This window comes from Lampetra planeri, chromosome 26 (assembly GCF_965212315.1).
Source record: "Lampetra planeri chromosome 26, kcLamPlan1.2.h2, whole genome shotgun sequence".
In the NCBI taxonomy this organism is placed as follows: Eukaryota; Metazoa; Chordata; class Hyperoartia; order Petromyzontiformes; family Petromyzontidae; genus Lampetra; species Lampetra planeri.
The window spans coordinates 1,082,572-1,106,071 of record NC_136132.1 but is presented as its reverse complement, the minus strand read 5'-3'; the positions used below and the strand labels follow the sequence as shown (position 1 = coordinate 1,106,071).

General features: G+C 51.2%; 2 protein-coding genes across 2 annotated transcripts in view; one reads left to right on the top strand and one right to left on the bottom strand.

Annotated features, from left to right (window-relative positions):
• Positions 1-526: 526 nt before the first annotated feature.
• LOC144727547 (protein-glutamine gamma-glutamyltransferase 2-like) lies at positions 527-21,117 on the top strand. The gene is made up of 14 exons (XM_078606412.1): positions 527-816; positions 2,583-2,720; positions 4,182-4,334; positions 7,809-8,198; positions 8,577-8,695; positions 8,835-8,963; positions 9,484-9,661; positions 11,422-11,563; positions 12,293-12,396; positions 13,095-13,337; positions 14,250-14,519; positions 15,659-15,819; positions 16,868-17,004; positions 17,545-21,117. The coding sequence occupies exons 1-14, from the start codon at positions 810-812 to the stop codon at positions 17,690-17,692; spliced, it is 2,319 nt and encodes a 772-aa protein (XP_078462538.1). The 5' UTR covers positions 527-809; the 3' UTR covers positions 17,693-21,117.
• LOC144727543 (FH1/FH2 domain-containing protein 3-like) overlaps positions 19,884-23,500 on the bottom strand; it is a 62,811-nt gene continuing 59,194 nt past the window's right edge. Inside the window, exons 22-24 of the mRNA XM_078606403.1 lie at positions 22,719-22,887; positions 21,931-22,095; positions 19,884-20,877 (exon numbers count right to left, since the gene is read on the bottom strand). Coding sequence (XP_078462529.1) covers positions 20,795-20,877; positions 21,931-22,095; positions 22,719-22,887 — 417 coding nt within the window. The 3' untranslated portion in view covers positions 19,884-20,794. The remainder of the gene's footprint in view (positions 20,878-21,930; positions 22,096-22,718; positions 22,888-23,500) is intronic.

The window sequence follows — 23,500 nt, the reverse complement described above, 5'->3', positions numbered from 1 at the left end:
GCGTCATGCACGCTGCCCATGCGCGTCTCAGCCGTACAGGTTCTTTCAAGTCGCGATTGGCCGTTCGACCTCCGAATTTCGTTCGGTTTCCGGGGCAAAAAATGTTCGGAAATATCGTTCGAACACCGATTTGTTCGAGTTCTGGTGCGTTCGATCTCCGAGGTTCTACTGTATAATGCACGATATTGGTCGTGAAAGCCGACTGTGTGTTAAACCATCACCGCCTGACTGCAAAACATTGCCAAGAGAAGGAAACGAGCAATGCGACTCGAGGGTTTCAAGCGTAATAATAACACCTTCCTAATTGAATACTATTAATACCTCCCTCATTTACTGTTCAGTCGTGGCCTCGGGACCTTTAATATCGCATCGCTGCTGCCATCTCTCTGCTGCTGTCTCTTGGGACCTCTCCTCTCCGAATAAGCCACAACCCCCCCGCCCCCCCCCCCCGGAAAACCCCCAACTTTACTAAACCTCCAGTTCAACAAAAGTTTGGAGTGACTGTGTGAACCCATCAAATTCTCAGCGCACCGCCCACTCGAATAACAAAACTCTCTTCCTCCTGCGAAGCCGCGATCTCGGCACCCATGTGCCATGGCCCATTCGCGGTGATGTCACTCGCGTTTGGGAGTCGCCGCACCCCGCCCCAATCCCTCCTCGCTCTGCTCCTCCGCCCTCCCAAGTCCGCGTGTGTCGCACATAAAGAGCCTGCCGCAAGTTGCCTGCGACTCCGAGAGGTTGCGAGAGAGAGAGAGAGGGGGGACGTCGCAGACCGAACCCGCTAAAGTTCAAGTTTGCAAGCGCTGACGATGGAAGGTAAGTGGCCGTTGCCTGCGGTCAACACTCTTCATGATTATTGTACGCACGGTGTGGTCCAGATGTAGCGTGACCACCCCCCCCCCCCCCATTTCATTCACTATGCAAAGTAAAACAAAGATCTCAGGCGTCAATCAATTGGGAGTAACGGGATATCTGGACCACGCTGTAGAACTACGTTCATCATCCAGCAGTGGATCGAGTGTTGTTCATGACAGCAGCTTTGTGGAGTGGAGCAATGGTGGTGGTGGTGGTTTCGTGCATTTCACCACAGCGCCCGCGACTGTATCAACACTCACGCAGAGAGCCGCCCGCGCGCGGTGAAGTATGGCCGCACAGCACAGATAACGGTGACGGTGACCCTTGACACCGTAGTGCAGTGACATTGAGTTTAAAATCGTAGGAAAAGGTTCACGCATCTATCAACCGCGTGAGGATACGCTGTGAGACTTGTGCATTGTTTGGTGCCCGTTAGGCGGAGCAGTGCTGTGTAATGAGTGGCTTTCCGTTTCAGGGGTTTGATTAATGGAGAGCACGTGCGTATGTTGTTCTGTAAATGTAATGGTGTTTGAGCGTGTGCACATTCATTTGTTTAATCTTTGAACTCACGGAGCGCCGTGTATTACTCTTAAAAGTACTCACACATTATGTCCCAAGCACAACAGCCTATCGCTACGTTCATTATACTGTCATACAATGACATGCTTTAAATGTGACATGCTTAAACACAAAGAGTGATTCCACAGGGCTGTACAGTGTTTGCATTACTGTATTGACCAACGTCTGACCATGGCAAAGTTATACTGTGACGGGAAATGGAAAGTATGTGCTGCTCATAATCGCAGAATCCTATGGGGATCCAAACCAAACATTGTGAAATGTCCCACTACAAGCGCTGACCCTGTGAAAAACAAAAACAGTATCTTTCAATCTTTCAAGACAGATTTTAGCCATTAGATTGAAAACGCGTGATACAATTTTAACACGTTTTTGTTAAAGATTGGAATTAATTACTGTATTGTTTGCAGCAGTCATGGTTTACTGCGTACAAATGGCTTTCACGTAAAGTAAAAAATAAAATATTACACAGGCATATGCTATATTGTTGGTTCTTTCGGTAAAGTCACGGAAATAGAAAACAAAAATCAAAATTAAAAGCAAAAAATCCACGACGTTTTGATCGCAACACAAGCAGTCTTCTTCAGGTGGAGATAAATGCATATGCTAATTAATGATTCTAAATGGATGTTAGAAACAGCATGATCCACGGGAATGTGAACATTCATTATCCTCAGCGTATTGTTTTGCCATATACAAGAGCGTTAGACCTATATGGGCGGTGCGGTCACCTCCAGTATAAACAGACAGACAACCATTGTCTCTAAGGTATAACAGTGGCACAGTGGTTGGTGCGCTGTGCGATAAACATGGCGAGCCGAGGTTCAATTCCTGGCCACGTTCTAGCATGAATGACGAGTGATGTCTGGACCGCTCCTTGGGCCACCCTGAAACCCACAAATAACCGGCATTGGTCAAACAACCACGTGACCACGACGGGCCCTTCAGCAGTGGATTGACACAAGGGCTGTTGAATTTATTATAACCCATTGAGACTAGCTACTATGCGATCTAACCCCCCAAAAACAAACCTGTATTATGGGTCCATTGAGACTAGCAGTCTTTTCTTATTTCAAGGATAACCTATTAAAACAGATATCCACGTATGTTTCTGATACAGACATTGGTCCGCCTCTAATCCACTCCAGGCACAGGCCATCATCGCACGAGTCCCAGCGAGTCGACGGTGCTCGACTTCTTGGAGACTCACCCCGAGCTACTGGAGTCGCACATCTTGGGCCACTGCACTGCCGACCAAGTGAATCGCTGGCTGTGCAAGCTGCAAGGTCGGGAGAGCGCTTCACATGAACTCAGTACCACACGAACACACCGATCCCACCGCCCGTGCGGTGAGCCCTACTGTTGGGGCGAGTGGAATTACAAGGCACCCGCTAAGAGGCTGGGATAGCGCACAAGGGGTGGGTGGAGTCGGCACCACGCCCGACCGCCTTTGTCTGCCCCTCTCCGATGTTCACGCACTGCGAACCAGGTGCTCATTTGAGGCTTGGTCGATCCCACGGGAGGCCCAGGCCCGGTTGAGATCATCGCCACTGATGTTAGCCGCGTTCGGCAATCAAATTGGGGTCACTGGGTTCAAAGTGAAGGGCATGAAAAACCTCGCCACAGTCCTCTCTCCCACGCTCACCCACACTCACCCACACACTCACCCACACATTCACCCACACTCACTCACACACTCACCCATACGCACGCGTGGACGATAATAGAAAAAAAAGTCTGCGAGGGGCGTCTCTTGGAGTCCCTGCAAAGAGCTGATTACCAGCAACAATGGAACGCGCGTGGCCACCACATTCCTCCCCCAACTTCCCCAATTGAGTTTATTTTCAGAGGCCGATAAGAGTCCATGGGGTCCGACAGAATTCAAGTCAGGATAAAAGAAACATCCTCCCACTGTTAATTGAATTCACTCTGAATCATTTCAACCCCTTCCATGTTTTGTCCTCAATGTTCCATTAAAGTTGTTTTTCATGCAAGCCAAACCACAAGGGGGTTTATGTGATCTGAAGGCTGAGCCAAGCATTAAAGTAGCCAATTTCCATCTTCCATAATGATTTTGTGCATTCATAATATTCGTCTCCATTTTACTGTTGCCAAGGCAACAGTTTGCCCTCCCTTATACGAAACAATTTCGTTTTAATTTGAAGTGCAGTATATGTATGCAATATTAGCATGAATAAGGGCTGGGAAGGTGATGCATTGGTTAGTGCAATGTGCAATTAACCTAGTTTCCCCAGTTCCATTCCCGGCCATGGCTAACATCGTTGGCGATATACAAATCAGTTTTGGGCTAATTTATATCCCACTAACTCCCACCGACCAGTTTGGTGAAGTAAGGTCAAACAACTCCACTGTCCAACACTGCGTGGGGATGCCCTCATCCAGCAGTGTATTGACAAAAGGACCGTACGGGGGTCAGGGTTTGGAGGGCAGAGGAGCAATGCTCACGACGAGTGACGCGGCGGGCGACTCGAGAGAGTTGCCACAGCGGGGAGGATAGGCGGTGCATCTGGCAGCCATCTTGGTTAGTCAACCCATGGCACCTGCTGGGTCTGTTCCGTGACCTCCTACCAGCGGGCCTTCGCCTCTTCACCTGATGGCCTCAAAGTGCACCTAGAATGGCACAAGCATCGTGGCCATTTAGTGGTGAACGGCGGTTGTTGTCGTTATTGTTGTTGTTGTGTATATATGATCTGTTTATTCACGTGAAGTTGGTCTTGCGTCGGCAGGAGGGGGTGGCGGGGGCCTGGCGAGCTCGCCATCAAAGAGTCGCTCCTCCCTGCTCGCCCGCCGGGGTCGTCCGTTTATCATCGATGTCCACCTGGGCGACTCCTATCGCTTTGAACCCGACCGCGATGAGCTGAGCCTGTCCCTGCGCTTGGGTATGAGAGTCCAGCCGGCGTTACATTCACTGTGCCCGCCACTCTCTTCACTGTAGCCACACTTCTTTTGCAATACCCATACTTGTTTAATTATACCCATAAATCATTTAATATACCAACCACTTAATTTAATTTACCTACCACTTAATCCACTATACCCACACTTACTGTACCGTAATTACCGGTTGATTCACTTTATCCGTACTAATTCATTAATCCCATAAGTCGTTCATTTACTCAGTTTATCTGCTATACACACACACACACTTTATTTACGATATCTATCAATTTATATAACATCCCTTGCTCACCGTACCCATACTTTATTCATTATTACCATCACTAAATTCACTATCCCCACACACGGTTACGATATAAGTAGTCCTTTTTACTCGCTTATACCCATATGTACATAGATACGTGATTAGCTTTATCCATACTCCATTCAATTGACAAAGCTACAACACTTAATGTTTTAATATTTCTGTCATTACTAAATTAGGCCAGTAACTACAAGAGGCCCTGACAGGGTCTGGCCCCCCACGACAAAGCAGTGCCCCCCCAGACTGAAGCAAGTCCTTCCTGTCGACAACTGGCACGTAGCACATCATGTCGATAATGCAATTTCAACTTGTACCGCACACAGTATTCACTTACTCGTAGACAGAGAGCGACTTGGAGGCGCGAGGGACCGCAGATGAGCAGGAAGGCAGCCACGCGGATGGGCCGTGACAAACATTTACCAAGCTCTGTGGTTCTCTCGGTATTAAGGTGTTATTGGCCAATTCATGAGTGTTTACTTACATGTTTCCCTGCTATCTTATGCCCCCTTCCCATGCCATCTCATGCTCAACGGTTTCACCTGAGCTCCCTCTGGGCCTGTGTAGTGCCCTCACTGTTAATGTCATCAAGGTGTTGACAGGAACACAAATCCTGTGTAGCCGACTGAGACCTCTGCGGAAAGTGCCGTGAGCGAGCACACAAAGGGATCAGTGTAGCCAGCACCACGCCCGTCCCCCGTTGCCTCTCCAGCGCCGGTGTTTCCACACCGCACCAGGTACTCCTTGAAAGCTGAAGCGACCTAGGCGATGCCCGGAAATGGTTCAAATATATCTCGCCACTGATGTTAGCCACAGCGGAAAATTTTACTCAGGTCACCGGGTTTGTGTCGCAGCGCCGCTGTACCCCTGCACCCACGCAAACAACGCACAGATGAAAACGAACTTTGTGAATGGCCAGTGCTTGTGGGCCACATATCTGCCGGACGCAAGGTGACCGAGAGGGGTGCTGCCATCGGACTCGTGCCCCAATTTCGTTCCCAGCACCGGGTGCCAAGTCAACCATGACACGCGCCACTCGAAATGAGTCGCGCATTTGCCAATCCCCATGTGGAGATACGCCACCCGGCACATTGTCTCGGCAGGGCTGCTCCTTATAAAGACAAGATAATGATTGCACGACGTGAGCCTTCTGCATTCACTGCACAGTGGAGCCACTGTGGGCTGTCACTGCCTTGAGAATTATATCACTGTTGCCCAAGCATAATTTTTGAGTCATTGGAAACGGACACTTGTCAATCTGGACATTGAGGTTCACCTCTCTCCTACATTGTTCAGGACACGTACTGCTTGAGGGAGATAGGGCCAAGTGCCAGAATGGAAAGATTTATTGCCACACTGTACACGGGACACTTGAAGGGATTGTGTGAGTGACGCCAAGATAAACAGCTCCCACGGAAAATATCTCGCCACCATCGGTAGGTGGGCGGGCGGTTTGTGAGCCAAACATCTGGAACCCTTAGCGTTTGGAAAGTCGAGTTAATAAAGGCAGCTCACAACTCACATCTTACCCAAGGGTAGGGAGCATAAATACTTTATGACCGAGATGGTATGCAGGGACTAAAAACAGGCAAGCTGTATTTAAAGGAACACGAATCACACACAAGCTCGCGTTGCGCAACGTTTCTCAAACCGCGCTCTCATTCTTCCTGAAGCGGTGCTCCCGTTTCATGGCGAATGTTGCAACACCGGCGGCAAATCCCTGCCGCTCCCAACCCGTTACAGCGACTTGTCGACAAACAGCGGAAATTTGTCGGAGTGACGGAGCAGTCCTCGTATGGCAGACAAGGCTTCACTGTGACGCTAGCTCGCAGCGCGAGTGACTCGTAAACATTTCTGGCAGAGCTGACATGCCACGGTCGCAACGCCGTGCAAAGCAAGGGGACAATAAATCCATTGAGCATGCCTAATTTGGCTGGACATTTGCAGTTATGCCTTTTTTTAGCGAGTATCTAAATACAGGGTGGGCTCACATCCGGATGCAAACGTGGGGGAGATGAAATGTATTTTGACATTTGAAACCCATCTTGCTGTGGGTGTGGAAGCAGTGATGCACGCCTTCAATCCAGCGACACAGGCAGGCAGGGTTGGTGGAGTCATGGAGGGCACGATCCACTGACTTGCCGAGCAATGGGGTGTTTGTAGGAGGCAGTAGAGAAAGTAGGTTTCAGACCTCTCTGCCAAGGGTTCTCTTGTACGAGTGGACATTTTAGGGACAGTGGAAAGTTTTGCTCCCCATGAGAAAAAAAAAAATATCCAGTACCCAAAAGAAGTTAACCGACGGAGGATTATAAAAAAAAAATTCAAACTTAAAATTTCATGGATAATGAAAATGCATGTATAAATGCCTCAATTAATTGTTTAATATGACCTCCGACACTCACGATACATGCATTGCATTGTGTTTGGTTCTATTATTGCGTATTGCAATATGTTCAGGAGCTAAATGGTAATGTGGAGGTCTGCCAGCCACGAGAGGGCTTCAAGTTAGAGATCGTGTCGTTTACTATCTGGTCTCTCGTTTGGGATGCATGGCCACAATGACACTGTGGCTTGTCTTTAATTTTCCAATTCATGGAGGATATGTGTGCATAGGCCTGTTGTTGTTCTTAGCAAATGATGGTTACGTCAGTGTCTTCGAGGAGGAGTGCCAAATCCATGTGGTGCGATGGTTGGGTCTCGGGTGGGAGACGGAAGCCTGCTCACCTTGGCTCCCCCCGTGGCGTGTTTTTGTGTTACCTTAAACGCAACTAATACCGGTCATCTTTGTGAAATGGACATCGTTAATTCATATCGCATCATGTCTGCATTTAGGTTGAAGTTAACGAGTGGAGCATGGAACAATGAGACACAAAACGGGGAAAACATACAAATGGAATTAGAAAAACAAGGCAAAGGCAAAAAAATATATTTAAAATCGAATCACAACTCTAAGTGAATGACCTCAAAGCCCTGGAAAGTGGGCGAATTCTTCCAAACCTAGTAAATAAAGCCAACGGTGCAGCCCTGCAATTGCTTGCACAGGCCGCTGCTGGCAGATGGGCCTCCACTCCAGGTTGCTGTATTGGAGCCACTTTTAGAGGATGGCAAGCAAAGACTTTCACCATTAATATCAAACGCTCCTCGCGTGCCGCAGGCCCAAACCCACAGGAGAGTGACAGGACCCTGATCCTGCTCAGCTCGAACGGCGCCGCCAACGGGGACGGCGGAGGCTGGAGCCTTGACGTGGAGCCGCTGGCGGCGGAGGAGGAGGAGGAAGCAGCGATAGAAGTCCCCGAGCCCGGCACCACGGCGTGGGAGGAACGACAATCGCTGTCTCTCGACCTCTCGGCGGTCGCGATTGGCGGAGGCGAAGCGGGGGGCCATCCGGCCGGCGGACGGCTGCGTCTGTCCGTGAGGAGTCCCGCGGACGCCATCGTGGGGGAGTACCTCCTCAGCCTGGAGCTCATCGTCGGCGTGGAGCCCCTGCAGATCACAGGCTTCACCGTGGGCAAGGTCTGGATGGTGTTCAACCCGTGGTGTCCCGGTACGACCCCCAAACATCGTCACCGGCTCCAGCGTAGAAGATTCGTGTCCACATTTGGCGAGCGGTTATGCTCTACATGTTTATGGCCACTGGGAAGCAGACCCAATTTGCAAGAGCGCCGGTGCAGCACGGTTAAATCTCGATTGCTTGAACAAAGCCTTGATTTTACGTAAACAGTAGGCGGTGCGATGTGTGTGTTTAAAGAACGCAAACCAAAATACAGACGTTGCAATGTGGTGTGGCCCACGCAGGGTTTGAACTCGGCGATGCATGTCGCCCACGAACGCCTCGCCGAGTAGCAAAACGGACTCTTAGGCGGGGGGCCACTTCGGAGACGTTTTGGGGAACGATTCGTTAACGACGAATCCGTTTTGGCAGGGGACGCCGTCTACATGGAGGATGAGATCGGCGTGAATGAATACGTCCTCAACGAGAAGGGGCTCGTCTACATGGGCTCCAACGACTACATCTACTCCATCCCGTGGGACTTCTCGCAGGTCACCGTTTGCAGCAGCTCCCGCACCAATCCTCGACTCGCATTCCGCCCGTCGTGCTGCGTTGCGTTCTCTTGCTCGCTCCCGGCAAGATTCGTCTCCACCTTGGCTTCACCTGTGGCGCCTCTCGTTATGTCGACAGTTTGCAGATCGGGTGGTAGAAATCTGCTTCCAGATTATGGACAACAGCAACTCGGCACTGGACGACCTGGAGAAGGACGTGCCGAGACGGGCAGACCCCATCCACGTGAGCCGTGTCGTGTCGGCCATGGTACGCGACGGTCAGCGGTGCTGCTTTTCATGAATTGCAATGGAATCCAACTGAAAGAACTAACGTTGTGCTCAACTTAACTTTGTGAACTGGCCAGTATGTGTGTATGTATGTTGAACTTCTTTCGCACTGTACGTAGCCGACCATGCTAATCAGAGGTGCGAGGAAGGATAACAAACTAAACACAACAAGGAGTTCTCAAGAATTGAGTTTTCAGTAACCGCGGCACAGTTTTTCCCACAAGACCGAGCATATTAAGTGGAGTGGCAGTTAACACAAAATACAGACATCCCTTGTATTTATTTAAATATTGCACCAGGTACTCGGTTAAGGCTGAATCAACCTCGTGGAGGCCCAGGGCAAGGCACACGTGCCACTTCTCACTGATGCAGAGTTTTAGGGAGGAATTGAACTCAAGTCGCACGGTTCGTAGCTCAGTGCACGAACCACTGTTCACGTTTACCACACGGATTCACACGGAGCGTCTGATCCGTCCGTCGTGCACGCCCTCCCCACGCAGATAAACTCCAACGACGACCGGGGGGTGCTCAACGGGCGGTGGAACGAGCACTACACGGACGGCACAAACCCCATGCACTGGACCGGCAGCGCGAACATCCTCCGGCAGTGGAGCGACAGCGGCTTCGAGCCGGTCCGATACGGCCAGTGCTGGGTCTTCGCTGCTGCCGCCTGCACCGGTAACGTTCGGGACGCACGCCCGTGGACTAACGCACGGCTCTACGACTACTTTTTGAGCGTGGGCCACGTCGAGAATCTCGTAGCTCTCCGCGTGGCGTCACGAGCAGCGGGCTTTGCGGTGAACAGCCCGTCGAGTTGCTCGCCGTTCGTGTCGCTCAAAACCACATGGCGGGCCAGAGGTTGCAGACGCCTGGTCAGAGCATTGGGGAAATCCTGGATTTGAGGCTTCCAGGTTTCAGCCACTTGTGATTAGAACGGGTTCTCAAGTGTAGTGAGTTTACAGTCTCAGCCCAGCCATCAATGAATAGATGGATAAAAAAAAACTAAAGTTTTTTTTCTCAATTTGACAAAATCTAAACGACGAGAAATAAAACGCATTTCTTTCACTGCAATGGGGTGAATGCTTCTCGATTAAAGGGTGAGTGGAGAAGTGTGCTTTGGGTAAAAAGAGGCAGTATACGTTAATTGAAACGTGTTGTATTCACGCATGAAAGCACTGCTCTGAAATTACCGCATTTTTTTCAGTCATTCATTTACAACCTCCCCATTAAACTTGGGAGAACATTTTGTAGAATACATCGAAATATAAATGTGCCATCGAATTTCCGAGGTTCAAGAATCTTTTCAATAGAGCTGCTGCGGAAAATGAAGATGATGATATTCCATTTGACAGCAATATATTACCAAGTACTTATTCTACATTTTATAGCAGGGAGTCATAATTCAATAGGTGGCAGTTACACAAATGATGTAAGTGATAATATATCATACAATTTACGTCGTAAAAAAAGGAACTACATCAGTCAGTACAACTTTAGAGTGCCACTCATGTATGCTGTATATTAATTTACACCGCTCGGCAATAAATTATTTCCAGGGAAAAGGTTCCTTAGAATAAGCCCAGCGAATCAGTGTCCTATTAACGTACAGACAGGTACGGGCATCTCACGGAGAGAGCAAAGCAACCACCCTCCAATCCGTCTATTGACTTTTCAGACCAACATTATCCAGGAGTATTTGTTTAAGGCAGCAAATCCTGCACTGGTTTCGACCTCCAGGGTCTCGTCAGCAGGGTCAGTCTTGTAACATAAATGCACTTGCTCGATGCATATTGTGTCCGCTGTGTGTGCACGTGTGTCTCTGCGTCGTGGAGAGTGGGACTGTAGCGGTTAGCGCGCTCCACCACGAACCCGGCGACCCGAGTTCGATACCCGCTCACGGCCAACACCAGTGCCGATTATCTGAACCGGTCCTGGGTCTCTTCTAGGTCGACTCAGCCTCAAATGAGTACCTGGTGCAATGTGTAAAGTGGTGCTGGACACCCACCCCCTCGTGTGCCGTGCCGGCCTTCAGAGGTGCTGCTCGCCAACAGCACTTGCCCCGACAGTCTGTTACAGGCTGTACAAGGGAACTTTGTTTTCGTCTTTGTCTCGTTTGTTTTCCCTGTCTGGTCACGGTTAGCGCGCTGCGACCGTAAAGTTGAATTCCCGACCACGGCTAACATCAGCGGTAACTATCTGAACAGGTCCTGGGCCTTCTCTAGGTTGACTCGGACATAAATTAGAAACTCGGGCAGCGTGTAAATATCAGCACCGGAGAGACAAGAGGCGGCCAGGAATGGTGCTGCCCATTCCTGGCCTCCTTGTCGCTTCACGCCGACCTTCGCAGCTGCTCGCAGACCGCACTTGCTGCCCCCCACGGCAGAAGAACATTGTACACACATCGTTGTCTTTGTGCCCCCTGCCCGGCTTCCGCCCAGTGCTGCGCGCTCTGGGAATCCCCAGCCGCTGCGTGACCAACTACCTGTCGGCGCACGACACGGACGGCAACCTCGCCTGCGACCGCTTCTTCCGCGAGGAGGACCTGCAGCAGGTGCTGAAGGGGCGCAACGACTCGGTGTGGTGAGCACCCCCCCCCCTTCCTCTCTACGCTGCTGCTGCGACAATGGATTTTTGTGTTTGTTTCCAACTCAACGCGAGCCCGCGACGTAGCACCGGTCACAGGACAAGAAGGACGGATGTGGTGGGGAGCATAAATCCCGCAAGAAAAAGCCCGAGATCGACGCGGTTGGGCTTGGCGACGAGGGGTGGAACGTGACGATGGATTTAACACGTGGGCTGTCATGACCGGTGTTTATCGCAATGAAACGTGTCTTTAACTCACCACCACCTCCGATTAGCACAGTTGGCTACGTACGGTGCGAAAGAAGTTCAACATACACACATACACCCAACAATCAGTAAGGCTTGTCATGTGAACAAAATGTGTCAGTCAGTTACTACTTCAGCGGAGAGATGGCGAGTAAAGCCCCAAAGGAGCGAGCGAAGGAGCAAAACGTCGTTCTCACTTGTAAATGTGTACTCGCCATCACACCAGTGTCCTCAGTAATAGCTAATCGGCACATTGTGTTTACTTGACAAACCTTACTAAATGGTTGTGTCGGGAGGTGGTGATCTAACCCACAAACCTTTATTGTGCGATGATGGATAATTACGGAAGGGGGGGCATTGATAGACACAGTTAGAATAATGTAACTTCATACGGTAATTCCTGTAGAGTCCTTTTGTTACTCCACTACAGTCGAGCCGACGCCATCGTTTGTGGTGTGGGGCGCGTTTCCTCGTCCCCAGGAACTTCCACTGCTGGGTGGAGAGTTGGATGGCGCGGCCCGACCTCCCGCCGGGGAACGACGGCTGGCAGGTGATCGACCCCACACCGCAGGAGCGCAGCAACGGTGAGCGCCGGGGGGGGGGGGGGGGCCCTTCATCTGGTCGACACGACCAAACCCCCACCTCCCCCGCACAGCACGTTACTCGCTAGACTTTGGCCATGCCTCGTAAGCCAACGGCCAGCTTTCACCAATGCACTCGCAGCTCATCTTGTTGTCACGACCCCCTGCGGTACTTATCGTTGCAGCCGTGATAGCGGAGCCTGGCCGTGTGGCGAGCTGGTGACCCGTGGCCTCCCACCACTTCGCTGTGCCTGCGATGTGCGGTTTTTGTTCCCCCGTCCCCTGTAAAGTGCCAGTTAAGACGATCAGCCCAGGCCGCAGTGACGCAGTTTAAGGATGTATTAAATGAAGTCAGAAAAAGATAAAGACGATTGCAAATACTTGCGGCGAAGAGGAGCGATCATGAAACACGTCGAGGCCACGTTCCCAATTGTATGTCATTCCATGAAGAGTAAGTGGTGCTTGGACAGAGCAGGTCACGGGACGGAATGACAGCCAGTGGTTAAGACTTCCGTCCGTTTGGCAGCCGGAGGAGCGGATCGCTCTTGTGAAGGCGTGCAGGTGGCTAAACGGATCGGTGCATCACTGGGCCATGAGAGATGGGGAGACCTTCATCCAGCAGTGGAATGCTCATGGCTGCTGCTGCTGCTCAATGATGATAACGACGATCCGGTGGCACGTGTGCGTGTGGCGTGGCGCAGGCGTGTTCTGCGTGGGGCCGGCCCCCGTGGTGGCGGTGAGGGACGGGGAGGTGAGGCACCCCTACGAGGCGGCGTTCGTGTTCGCCGAGGTCAACGCCGACGTCGTGAACTGGGTGGTGACGGCCGGCGGAGAGAAGCGGCGCGCGAACTGCTTCACGGGCTTTGTGGGGCAAAACATCAGCACCAAGCATGTGGGCTCGGACGAGCGGGAAGACATCACGCACCTCTACAAGCACCCCGAGGGTCAGCCGCACGCTTGCTCAATCACGACGGGCGCCGATGTTTTTTTCTTTTCTATTACGAAGAAGTTTTACCGAAGTTTTATCCCGATTTATCTATCGATGTTGCGTCATGAGACGTGACCATCTGTTTGGACCCTTCACGTTAAGAGAACGGCCCCGGGAAGCAGATATCACAGAGCTACCTCTGAGATCCCTTCAAATGACCTGGGGTCAACACACTGCTTTCCAACCGCTCTTCGACTGAGACCAATGCTCGTCGCCTGAGAAGTTAAACCAATATTTTGAATTCTCAGACAGACTTCAGCCAAATTAAAGTACAGAACCGAATTAAACGTGGTATTTTTTAGAGTGTAGTTATAGGTCATACGAAAGATAGAAAGATTGGTGACCAGGCCGAGTCAATCAACTGGCTGTACTCGAGGACCCGGTTTAATCAAGAGGGGCTGAAACACGAAGTTATACAAATCTGTTCACACACAAAGACAAACATCCCCCTATAGCCTTAAACGATTGTTGGGGCAAATGCTGTTAGCGAGTTACTTATGGAGGCTGGCACGGCTCACGAGGGGGTGGGTGGGCAGTACCACACCGGGCCGCCTTTGTCTCCCTTGTGGTGATATTTATACACCGCTCTAGGTACTCACTTGAGGCTGAGTCGACCTAGGAGAGGCCCAGGACCAGTTCCGATAATCGTCACCGGTGTTGCACACACAGACACGCACACACCTACCCCAGCAGGATTATAAATTATCCCTCCAAACATTTGCTTTGCAATACAGAGGGGGAGGGGCAGGTGGAGAGGAGGAATCAAAATGTGCGCCGTGAAATGTGGCGAATCCGGTAACTGGGCACGAGGCCGCGCTCACGCTGCGCGTCTTCTCCTCGGCGGCGTGGCGGCGGCGGTGACGCGCAGGCTCGGCGGAGGAGCGCGAGGCGTTCGAGCGTGCGGGGCGCGGGGCGCGCGACGCTGCCGTGGTGCTGCGCGACCTCGAGGCGCTCATCAAGCTCAGCGCCTCGGCCTTCGTGGGCAGCAACGTGGACGCGCACACGGTGGTGCGCAACCGCTCGGGGCGCGACCTCACGCTCACGCTCACCTCGGCCGCCGCGGCGCTCACCTACACGGGACAGTGCGGAGCCGAGTGCGGCGCGCGCTCCTGCAGCGTCACCGTGCCGGCCGGACAGAGTGAGTCGTCGCCTCCAGCGACCCTTCTTTGTCAACTCCATCTCGCGGTCTTTTTTCTGCTCCACATTTTTCTCCTTATTTTTCAACTTCTTCATCACGTTGGTTTTTCTTCATCTTCATTTGCTTCACATTCTTCTTATTATTTTAATTCTTCTGCTACAGCTTCATCATAATCTTTTGTCATGCTCACATTCTCCTCTTTTTCTGCGTCGTTCGCCGTAACCGCCGGGGCTCGTCTGCCCCTGTCGTCGCTGCTGCCTGTGGAGTTATTCTTCCCCGGCGTGTCCACCCCTCGCTCTGTTCTTTGATGTCGCTTGCCCAGCTGATGTCCAGCTCTGCCTCGTCCTCTTGATCATTCTGCCGCTTATCCTCCCGCCTGTCGCCGCTTGTGCTCGTCACACGCACGCTTGATTACTTATAAAAGTCCGCTCTCACCACTTGCCTTCATTCTCGCCACAGATACCTTTGCAAACATGGTCTTTGTACGATATTGCTAAAAGCCTTCTGAAAGTTGTAATTTCACCTGCTATGGGCTGTCACCTTCGTTGGTCAATGTGCATCTTTCACAGTTTCTCAGTAGACCGAGGCTCTTAGTAAACTCCTTCTTTGTGGATCAGAGTCCAGCCAAAAATCCCAGCGCCTCGTCCTGAGTCATTGCACATTAAGAGTTTGTACGTGAACACTTGTTCGTGGTTTAACTTTTGGAGTCACGTACAAACATCCCGTATACAGATATGTAAGAGCACAGATGTTACATCATTGCATTGATCAGAAATATCTGAACAATGCAATGTGCAGAGGACCCACAATAGTCACATTTGAAATTAATGAACAGACTACTTAAAATACATTTCCCAGTCAAGATATGACGTGCAGAAAGATGCTTTGTAATAGTTATCTAAATAGACTAAGGTAGTGTTAAGGGTTGCAGTGGTTCGAGCACCACGCTATTAACCCAGCCACCCGAGTGCAACTCCCAGCTGTGGCTTACATCAGTCTCTGGGCCCTCTTCACCAAGCCACACCAGAGAGCAGCATGGTGAAGAAGTATGGTCACGTGACTCCCGTGACAGAGACGTTCACGTGCCGCGCCCGCACGCCTCCTGAGCCCGTCTGCCGGCCCCTGTTGCCGCCTCGCAGCCGCACGCGAAACCCTGCGTGTGAAGTACAAGGACTACGGGGAGCACCTGACGGACCAGAACCTGCTGCGTGTGACATCGCTGCTGGAGGAGCCCTCGTCAGGGCAGCTCGTCATCATGGAGAGGAACATCACGCTCAAGAGGCCCCGCATCACCGTGGCGGTGAGGGCCTGACCCCGCGCAGACGTCCGCGGAAGCGGCGGGAAGTCGAAGTGCACCTAGTCTGGCACGAACGCCGTGGTAATGTCGCCGTCGCGTAGTGAACAACGGTGGCCTTTGTTGCCAGCTCCTGAAAGCGGTAGGCTTCGACCTTTGACCTTCTCAGGTCGTCAAAATTGTCATTTGACGCTTTGTACATCTACAGCCACACAGCCCTTTCTGTGAGCCTGCCTTGTAAGCCATTAGGGATACTTGGCCCTACTTTGTTAGACTGCTGAGTGGGTTGGTGACAGTGGAGATGGGGGAGGTCATTTGAGGCCGAGTCGACCTAGGGGAGGCCCAGGACCGGTTCAGATAATCGTCACCAGTGTTGGCCGTGAGCGGGAATCGAACCCGGGTCACCATGTTCATAGTGCAGCACACTAACCGCTACACTACCGCTCCCCATGCCTCACACACACACTACCATACACACGCACACACATATACACATGCAGTAGCGGTGCCTAAGTTTGCCCGGCGCACTGGAACACAGAGAGCCATTGCTTAGAATCGTGCCTTTGAATCCATCAGGCAGGCTGGCTCTGCACTGTGCGACACCTTGTCGGCACACACTCCACCGTGGGGAGCCTGGCATGTGGCAGCTGTTGGAAGCGAGCGAGTGAGCGAGCGATCCTTTGTATCAAAGGCAAAAGCTGCTCCAAAGCAGAAAGTCGCCGGAATTGCTACCGCTGTTGGAAGTGCAAATGCAACACTTGCGTGCGGTTGTTGGTTCCCCCACCTGCTCTTTGAGGTCAATAAAGCATTGAGAGATCCTCTCTCGCAAAGTATTCAATTCAGCGACATGTTAATCAGCGGCACGGTGTGTTTTTGTTTGTTTTCTAAGATATTGTTCACCGGTGTTTGGTGAATTCCCCCATTCCTCTGTAACCGTTTGTGCATAGTCTGCAGGAGACCCTTGGTAAGCAATGCATGCGCTGTCTGCACAAAGGCTGGAGGAGATTTCCTGATTGAAACCGGTGTAATGGGTTTGTTTCATTCTCTTTTGCAGATTGTGGGCGAACCGAGACAAAATCGGAAGATAAAGGCCAGAATCTCCTTCACAAACCCTTTGCCTTCCAAGCTTATCCACTCCGTCTTCTCTATAGACGGCGAAGGCCTCACAAGTCTGCAGAAAATCCCAGAGCCGTGAGTCTTGATATTCCTTTTATCCGTCTCCTATTTTCAAATCCACAAAGCTGCAATACTGAATAATACAGCATCGCAAAGCTGCTTTAATGCAACACAGTTCAACCGCCACATAGGCTTTTACGGTTGTGTTGTACAGCTCTCCCGAGGTTTATTTTTTGGTTCGACCGCATGTTGATCAATACGATGTCCTCTACTTTAATGTTATACGTAGTTTATGAATCGTGATGTCTTGACGTTTCGCTCCACGTGCTGGTAGCTTCTTTAGGACCTGAATTGACCAGCTTACTCTTTCTCCCCACTCATCGAGGCTCAGTTAATGGAACTGCTCACTTGTGAGTTGAAAGTGAATGGAGCTGCTCAAATCCGTTCCGTAAGAGGCTCCCGACACGCGCAGCGAAACGTCGGACACAGTGCCACACAACGCGCTGTACAACCCGAAAACGCATCAGACAGCTGTATCGCATGGCTGTAATAAATAAATAAAACCCCGATGAGTGCTACACAACCACAGCTCTGATGTTGTCTTCTTCTCAACAGAGCTGCCGAGATCGGCCCTGGGGAGACGCTCACCGTGGCGGCGGAGTTGGCACCCAGCCGACCGGGAACCTTTCTGCTCTCGGTGGTCTTCAACAGCGACCGCATCAGGGACGCCCACGAGAGCAAGAGGGTCATCGTGCGGCCATGATGGCGTCCCCCTCCCTCCCTCCCCTCCCCCATTTTTCCACCGGATCAAATGCTTTGCTTATACACAGGATGCTTCAAATTATTTTTTAACACTTCTGAGACTTTGCAACAATGGCACAAGAAATGTGCCTCCGGGCTCTGTAGACCACCTGGAGAAGATTCCAGGCACGTGTTGACAATGATGGCGAACACAAATCCCCTCTTTCCTAAACAATTGCAGAAATGTTAAGAGAGAGGTTGTGCCGGAACACGCAAGCTCCGCTGCGTGACACTTGTGATGGTGAGAGAGCGCAAGGAAGTGTTTCACAGAACCACTCCCTCGAGTGACCTGTTATCCATACGCAGCGGATGTCATTTGCCCCACTTGCACCACTGTAACGATTGTTTTCTCGCAACGCAGTCGGTCAAACCGATGCTAGTAATTCTCAGCTGCAAGTAGGCAAATAAAGTGGGGGGGGGGAAAAAAAAGACGAATTTTTTTTATGCGTACAGTCAATGAGTCGCAACCGTCAGTGAAAAGCTCGCTCTACTTTTTTTGTGAATTGATAGCAGCCCGCGCATATTCTCTAATCCATGATCTCGGCAGTGCTGGCTCATTTGTTCTGACCCCTGAACCACTCGAGCGCTCCGTAACAATGGCTCGTTATTGAAGACAAGGGGAATGAAACGTCGCGTTCCAGAGCGCTTTCAATTCGTAACTTTTTTAGGCATCACTTGCAAAAAGGAGACAACTTGTCTCGCCGTGTTTTTGGCTCGTGCATCGCGTCGAGGGACTGATCTCATGCAAAGATGTTGCCCACCATGTAAGCATGCCCCACATGCACTCGGGATGTACGTGGTTTATCCCGATTTAAAAACACGCAACATTGTGCTCGCGCGAGAGGAAGGGGCAGAGCGAAACAAAACATCGAAGGCTGTCGCCCTCCAGACATTACCTTTTCACATAAAGTACCGGGAGCCGGTGTTGACGTGGCACTTCGGGTAATGGAGAAGGGTGCAATGTGTGCAGGCCCAGGCGCTTACACAGACAGCTCCACCAACCACTCTTCTCTTGACCCCTGGCCACGCGCACGTGCCGCCGATGATGACCATAGTGCGCTCTTGGTCATCCGTCACCAGCAGCTAGGATCGATCCACTGCTGGATGAAGGCCATTCCCTCGCGGTCCGGCGGTGCGACGCTCCGCCCACCACGTGTGCATGCGAGCCGATCTCGTCGCTCCGTCTCCGCGTTGGGCGTTCGCTCCGAGGCGTTCCATCTCCATTGCTCGGCTGCCACTTCATCATCATCATCGCTGTTCCTGTCGTCCCATCAATTCCTTCGCGCGATGTGCCCTGGCCCGAGGCCACTTCTTTAAATTCAAACTTAACAAAGGTAAAGCGAGTGCCGTTAGTATTCCGACTGTCTCCAAGAGGCGGGGCTGGTAACTGTCGGTCTGGATTTGATGCCGAAACTCGCTTCCATTGTACCATCCATCACGTGAGCACAGAGGCAACACTGAGAGCCGCAAGATTTTTTTTTATGCCATCACATTTATCAACACAGCCGCTGTGAACTTTACTTCTGCTAAATGGGACCTTTTTTTGTACGTATCAAAGTATGAGAAAATAAGAATAGGTTTTACCCTTTCTGGCAATCAAACAAATGTTAAATTGTTCAAACACCAAATAGAAACCTTTTGCAAGGAATCAAGTCTGCAATAACCACATACAGTACTTGTGGTGAACATGCAAGCAAAAAACATGCTCTGATAATATTTGCATGATATATTATCTTGCTTCCGCTATACCTTCTCCTACGCCCATAGAGCTGGGACAATTATTACAATCAATGGAAAGTCAATCATTGCTGTTGGCGCAGCCTTCAATTCAATAATTACCTTTGTCTCAATTGTATTGTCTCGTCTGTAGTTTCTTCGTTTTGTCTCATTTTGACAGATCTGTCCACTGCATTTGCCAACATTTGCTTACAACTCGCGCACATCATCAATGTGATTGCCGTTTCAATACGTTTATAATTAGCAATCAGTATACATTTTTACGAATGAAATGTTGATGCCTGGTTACATGCCTGGTAACAATGGTGCCTTTGATAAAGTTCACAAACACTACAAGAGAGCTTCACCTTGCCAAGTGCCCTTGAGGATTAGCAGTTCTCCGTGCGCACTAACTCAAGTACTCGGACACACACCTCTATCCAGAATGTTAATTTATTTACTTCCCAATCACAGTACTGAAAACAACTGAGCATTAATAGTACGATAGTATTACGTGCACTTGTATCACAAAAGCAACTGATGTTCTTTAAACGATGTAACCACCGCTATAAAATTAGCATTTGAAAATGAACACCCATCTCTGGGTGAACTGTAATGTGTGAATTTAATAGAAAATAAAACAAAGTGTTCTCTCTGGAACGGACAACATAAATAGCGCTTGACCTTTCATTTGTGTCTTTATAAATTGCTGCATTTGTGCTGCGCTAAAGTATTGGCACATAAACGCTATTTAGCTTATTGCCATTCAATCACAGGAAACAATGCTAATTGCACAGTGTATCACTAAATTTCCCACAATGCCTTTTCACCTTACATCTTTATTATGCTCATAAAGTAGCTTATAATCTCTTCGCATTTGTAACTTAAACAAGTAATAGTTTCCACAGTCATTTTGAATGGGCCACAGCAAAGCGCCACGCATTGAACAGTAACAGAGGCAACGTTTAAATACTTCCATCTGTTTAGTCAGGCTCCTTTGTGCTTGCGCGCGTGTATGCACAAGAGTTATATTGACGGTAATTCAAGAGTGCAATTCTTCGATTCATTTTTAATTATGCCACTCAGATGTTGGACGACAAAACATCTGGGGTGTTTGTTTTTAATACCAAATATTCAAATGCTGGCTCGCACGATGGCTGCGCTACATCTAAGAGCACCGACGCGGACGCCGCTTCGATCAGGTGCTGCGACGGCGGCGTTGTCCTGGTGGCACGGCGCTGGAATGCCGGCACACACCTCTCTCGTGCGCCCAACGACTGCCAGCGGTCTCCTCGAGGGCACGGTGCATGCGGCTCGGTTGCTCGGCGAGTTCGAATGTGCAAATCTCTCAAACCTTCACTCCTTGCGCCTCTTGTATGCCCAATGCTCTTTTTTCTTCCGACGACAGTCCCGATTTCAGCGTTCGCCGAACTGTAACGCCAAAGCATTGCGGGAAGCGGTCATTAGCCAATGTGGAACGATTCACCGCTTCGCCCCATCCACCCCGGCAATTAAATGCATCGTTGCAATTCAGTCAGGTGGTTAAACCACGGATTGATGATTTTGAACACTCCTGAGCCCTTAGCCACCCAGCCACCTCTCCCCGGGCATCGGTTCTCATGAAATGAATTACATATGTCAACTGCAGAATAAAGACATTTGGGGAAAATACATATGCATTTGATTGTGTAAAACGTTGCAACGTGCGTTTGTCTTTTCAAAATATTCCATGAACAGCGTGGAAGCCGATGGGTGTCTGTCAGGAAAAATGTTTTTGCCCGGGTTTGTTTCTCCAAGTTTTTCTGGGCAAACCCGAGATCTATTTGGCCAGCTTAAATAGAGTCCCCGATGGCCACACAACTTTATCGTAATGTTTTGTTCATTTTGCAGGGAGGGGCTGGGTGGGGAGGGGAGGGTGGGGAGGGGCTGGGTGGAAAGGGGAGGGGCTGGGTGGGGAGGGGCTGGGTGGGGAGGGGAGGGTAGAGAGGGGCTGGGTGGGGAGGGTGGGGCTGGGTGGGGGTGGGAGGGGTGGGGCTGGGTGGGGAGGGGCTGGGTGGGGAGGGGCTGGGTGGGGGGTGGGGCTGGGTGGGGAGGGGCTGGTCACCCCGTGGTGCCCTTATAAAACTCAAAGTTTAACCTACTCACGCCGGCTTGTGCCCGTCCTCACAGTCGGGCATATTTGCGGAATACACCACGCCGCCGTTGACCCTGCAGGCCATTGACCGAGCAACCCAACGTTCCTACCAGCTCCCTCCGCAGGAACGTGTTACGTGAATACTTTCAACCTTAGTGGGCGAGCTTCTCCTGCGTTTTTGGGTTTTACCGCAAAGTCTGACGATTCGCTCCCGGTCCCGGGAAGCTTCTTAAAAAACCCCGAATAAAACACGAGGGGGGTTAGAAACGACAACGACAAACAGGGAGAGAGCAGCGCCGGCCTTGGGGGAGTGCGGGGCGGAATGGGGGGGGGGGGGGAGTGAAACTCACTGGACTTGCGGTTGGCGCGCGAGCGCTTGCGCTCCTTGGGCGTGGCGCGCTGCACGGGCGCGTGCATGGACGAGCGCACGATGCAGTCCAGCATCTCGGTCGTGTCGTCCTCCGTGGCCAGCAGGTCCTCTTGCGATGGAGCCGGGCTCATTTTGCTCGTCCGTGCTGAAAGGAAATGGCACAGGGCTCGGCACGCCGACGAGATAACCTCGCGATGAATCGTTTTGAGGCGTTCCAAAGGTTAAAGGGAAACGGACAGGAGGGGCATTTCTGTCGGGCACATGTACGCGCACCGCTGACCGTGGGGCCCTAAATCAGCTGTGGAGAAATGCTCAACGATGTTTTTGGAAGAGGCACATGAGGGCAGAGATGGAGCATCTGCTGTGGGCTTCACTGTGCAGTGTGCAAGCCACCGTGCCACCGCTCTACTGGAGAAACAATAGTTCACGCCGATCTATTTGACATCTGTAAGTCTTCCCGGGACATGGGAAGTCCAATTTTTTGTTGTCAACACACCAACCCGAGGCAATGCTTGCACGTGTGCTTCTCCCCTATTCCCAGGGACGTATTATTCCCACGATGCACCCGGGTTTCTTTGTACCTCGGACACTGCAATCCTACACTCCAAAGTGACGCATCAGAGGGCCTGGTTGCACCCTATCGCCTCACCACCCAATTCCGAGGCTTAAAAAATAAATCCCATCACCACTCTCGATCGTTGGCTGCACTTAGGGGGGGGGGTGGGGGGGCGCGATGCGCCTACGGGAACGGACGACGGAGCTGCGTACCATTGCTGCGTGTTCGGGATCGCCGCATCAGCGAAGAGGGCGTGCCGTCGTCCACCATGAGCAGGGAGGTCATGTCGTCGTGGGCCTTGCAGTGCTCGGCCGCGGAGGGGGAGCCGCTCTCCGCCGAGGCGGTCGCCTCCGTCTCCATGTCGAAGGAGAAGTGGCCCATCTGAGTGAGGGGGTCACAGGCCGTGGGTCGGGGGTCGGGGGGGGGGGGTCAGGGGTCGGCGATCGGGGGAGACGGATGTTTTGTTTCAACTCTGATTTTCAGGACACGTATAAAAACATTGTGACGTTGACATCAGGGTACACGAGGTGAATAAATGTCCATTTGGAACACCCCGTAGAGCGGTGCATAGCGTCGTGTTATAAAGTGGACAGTGGATACAGATTTCAAAGAACGGCTTTTGAGAGCCCTTCAAGTGGCCTCTCATCGACAGCACGGGTGCTAAACTTGTTCACCTGCCTTGGTGCAGGGTTATTCATTGCATGGCAGTCAAAGCGAAATGATAAATACTCAGCGGTGAGAATTTGAAGTGAAGAAAAGCAACGTAACGGGGTGACTGGGCTGAGACAAACTCGCGACACTTCAGGTTTAACCGCAAGCGGTTGAAATCTGAATTCGAACCCACATTCTCAACGCCGTTGATTTGGTGCTTTGATCCCTGAACCACCAGACTCGTACGTTTAATAAAACATACCAACCCATACAAGCGCGTATTTTTTTATCTTATTTTATGCAGTCATCGTCAGAGACTCGTTGCCAAAGCATTTTTCTCTGT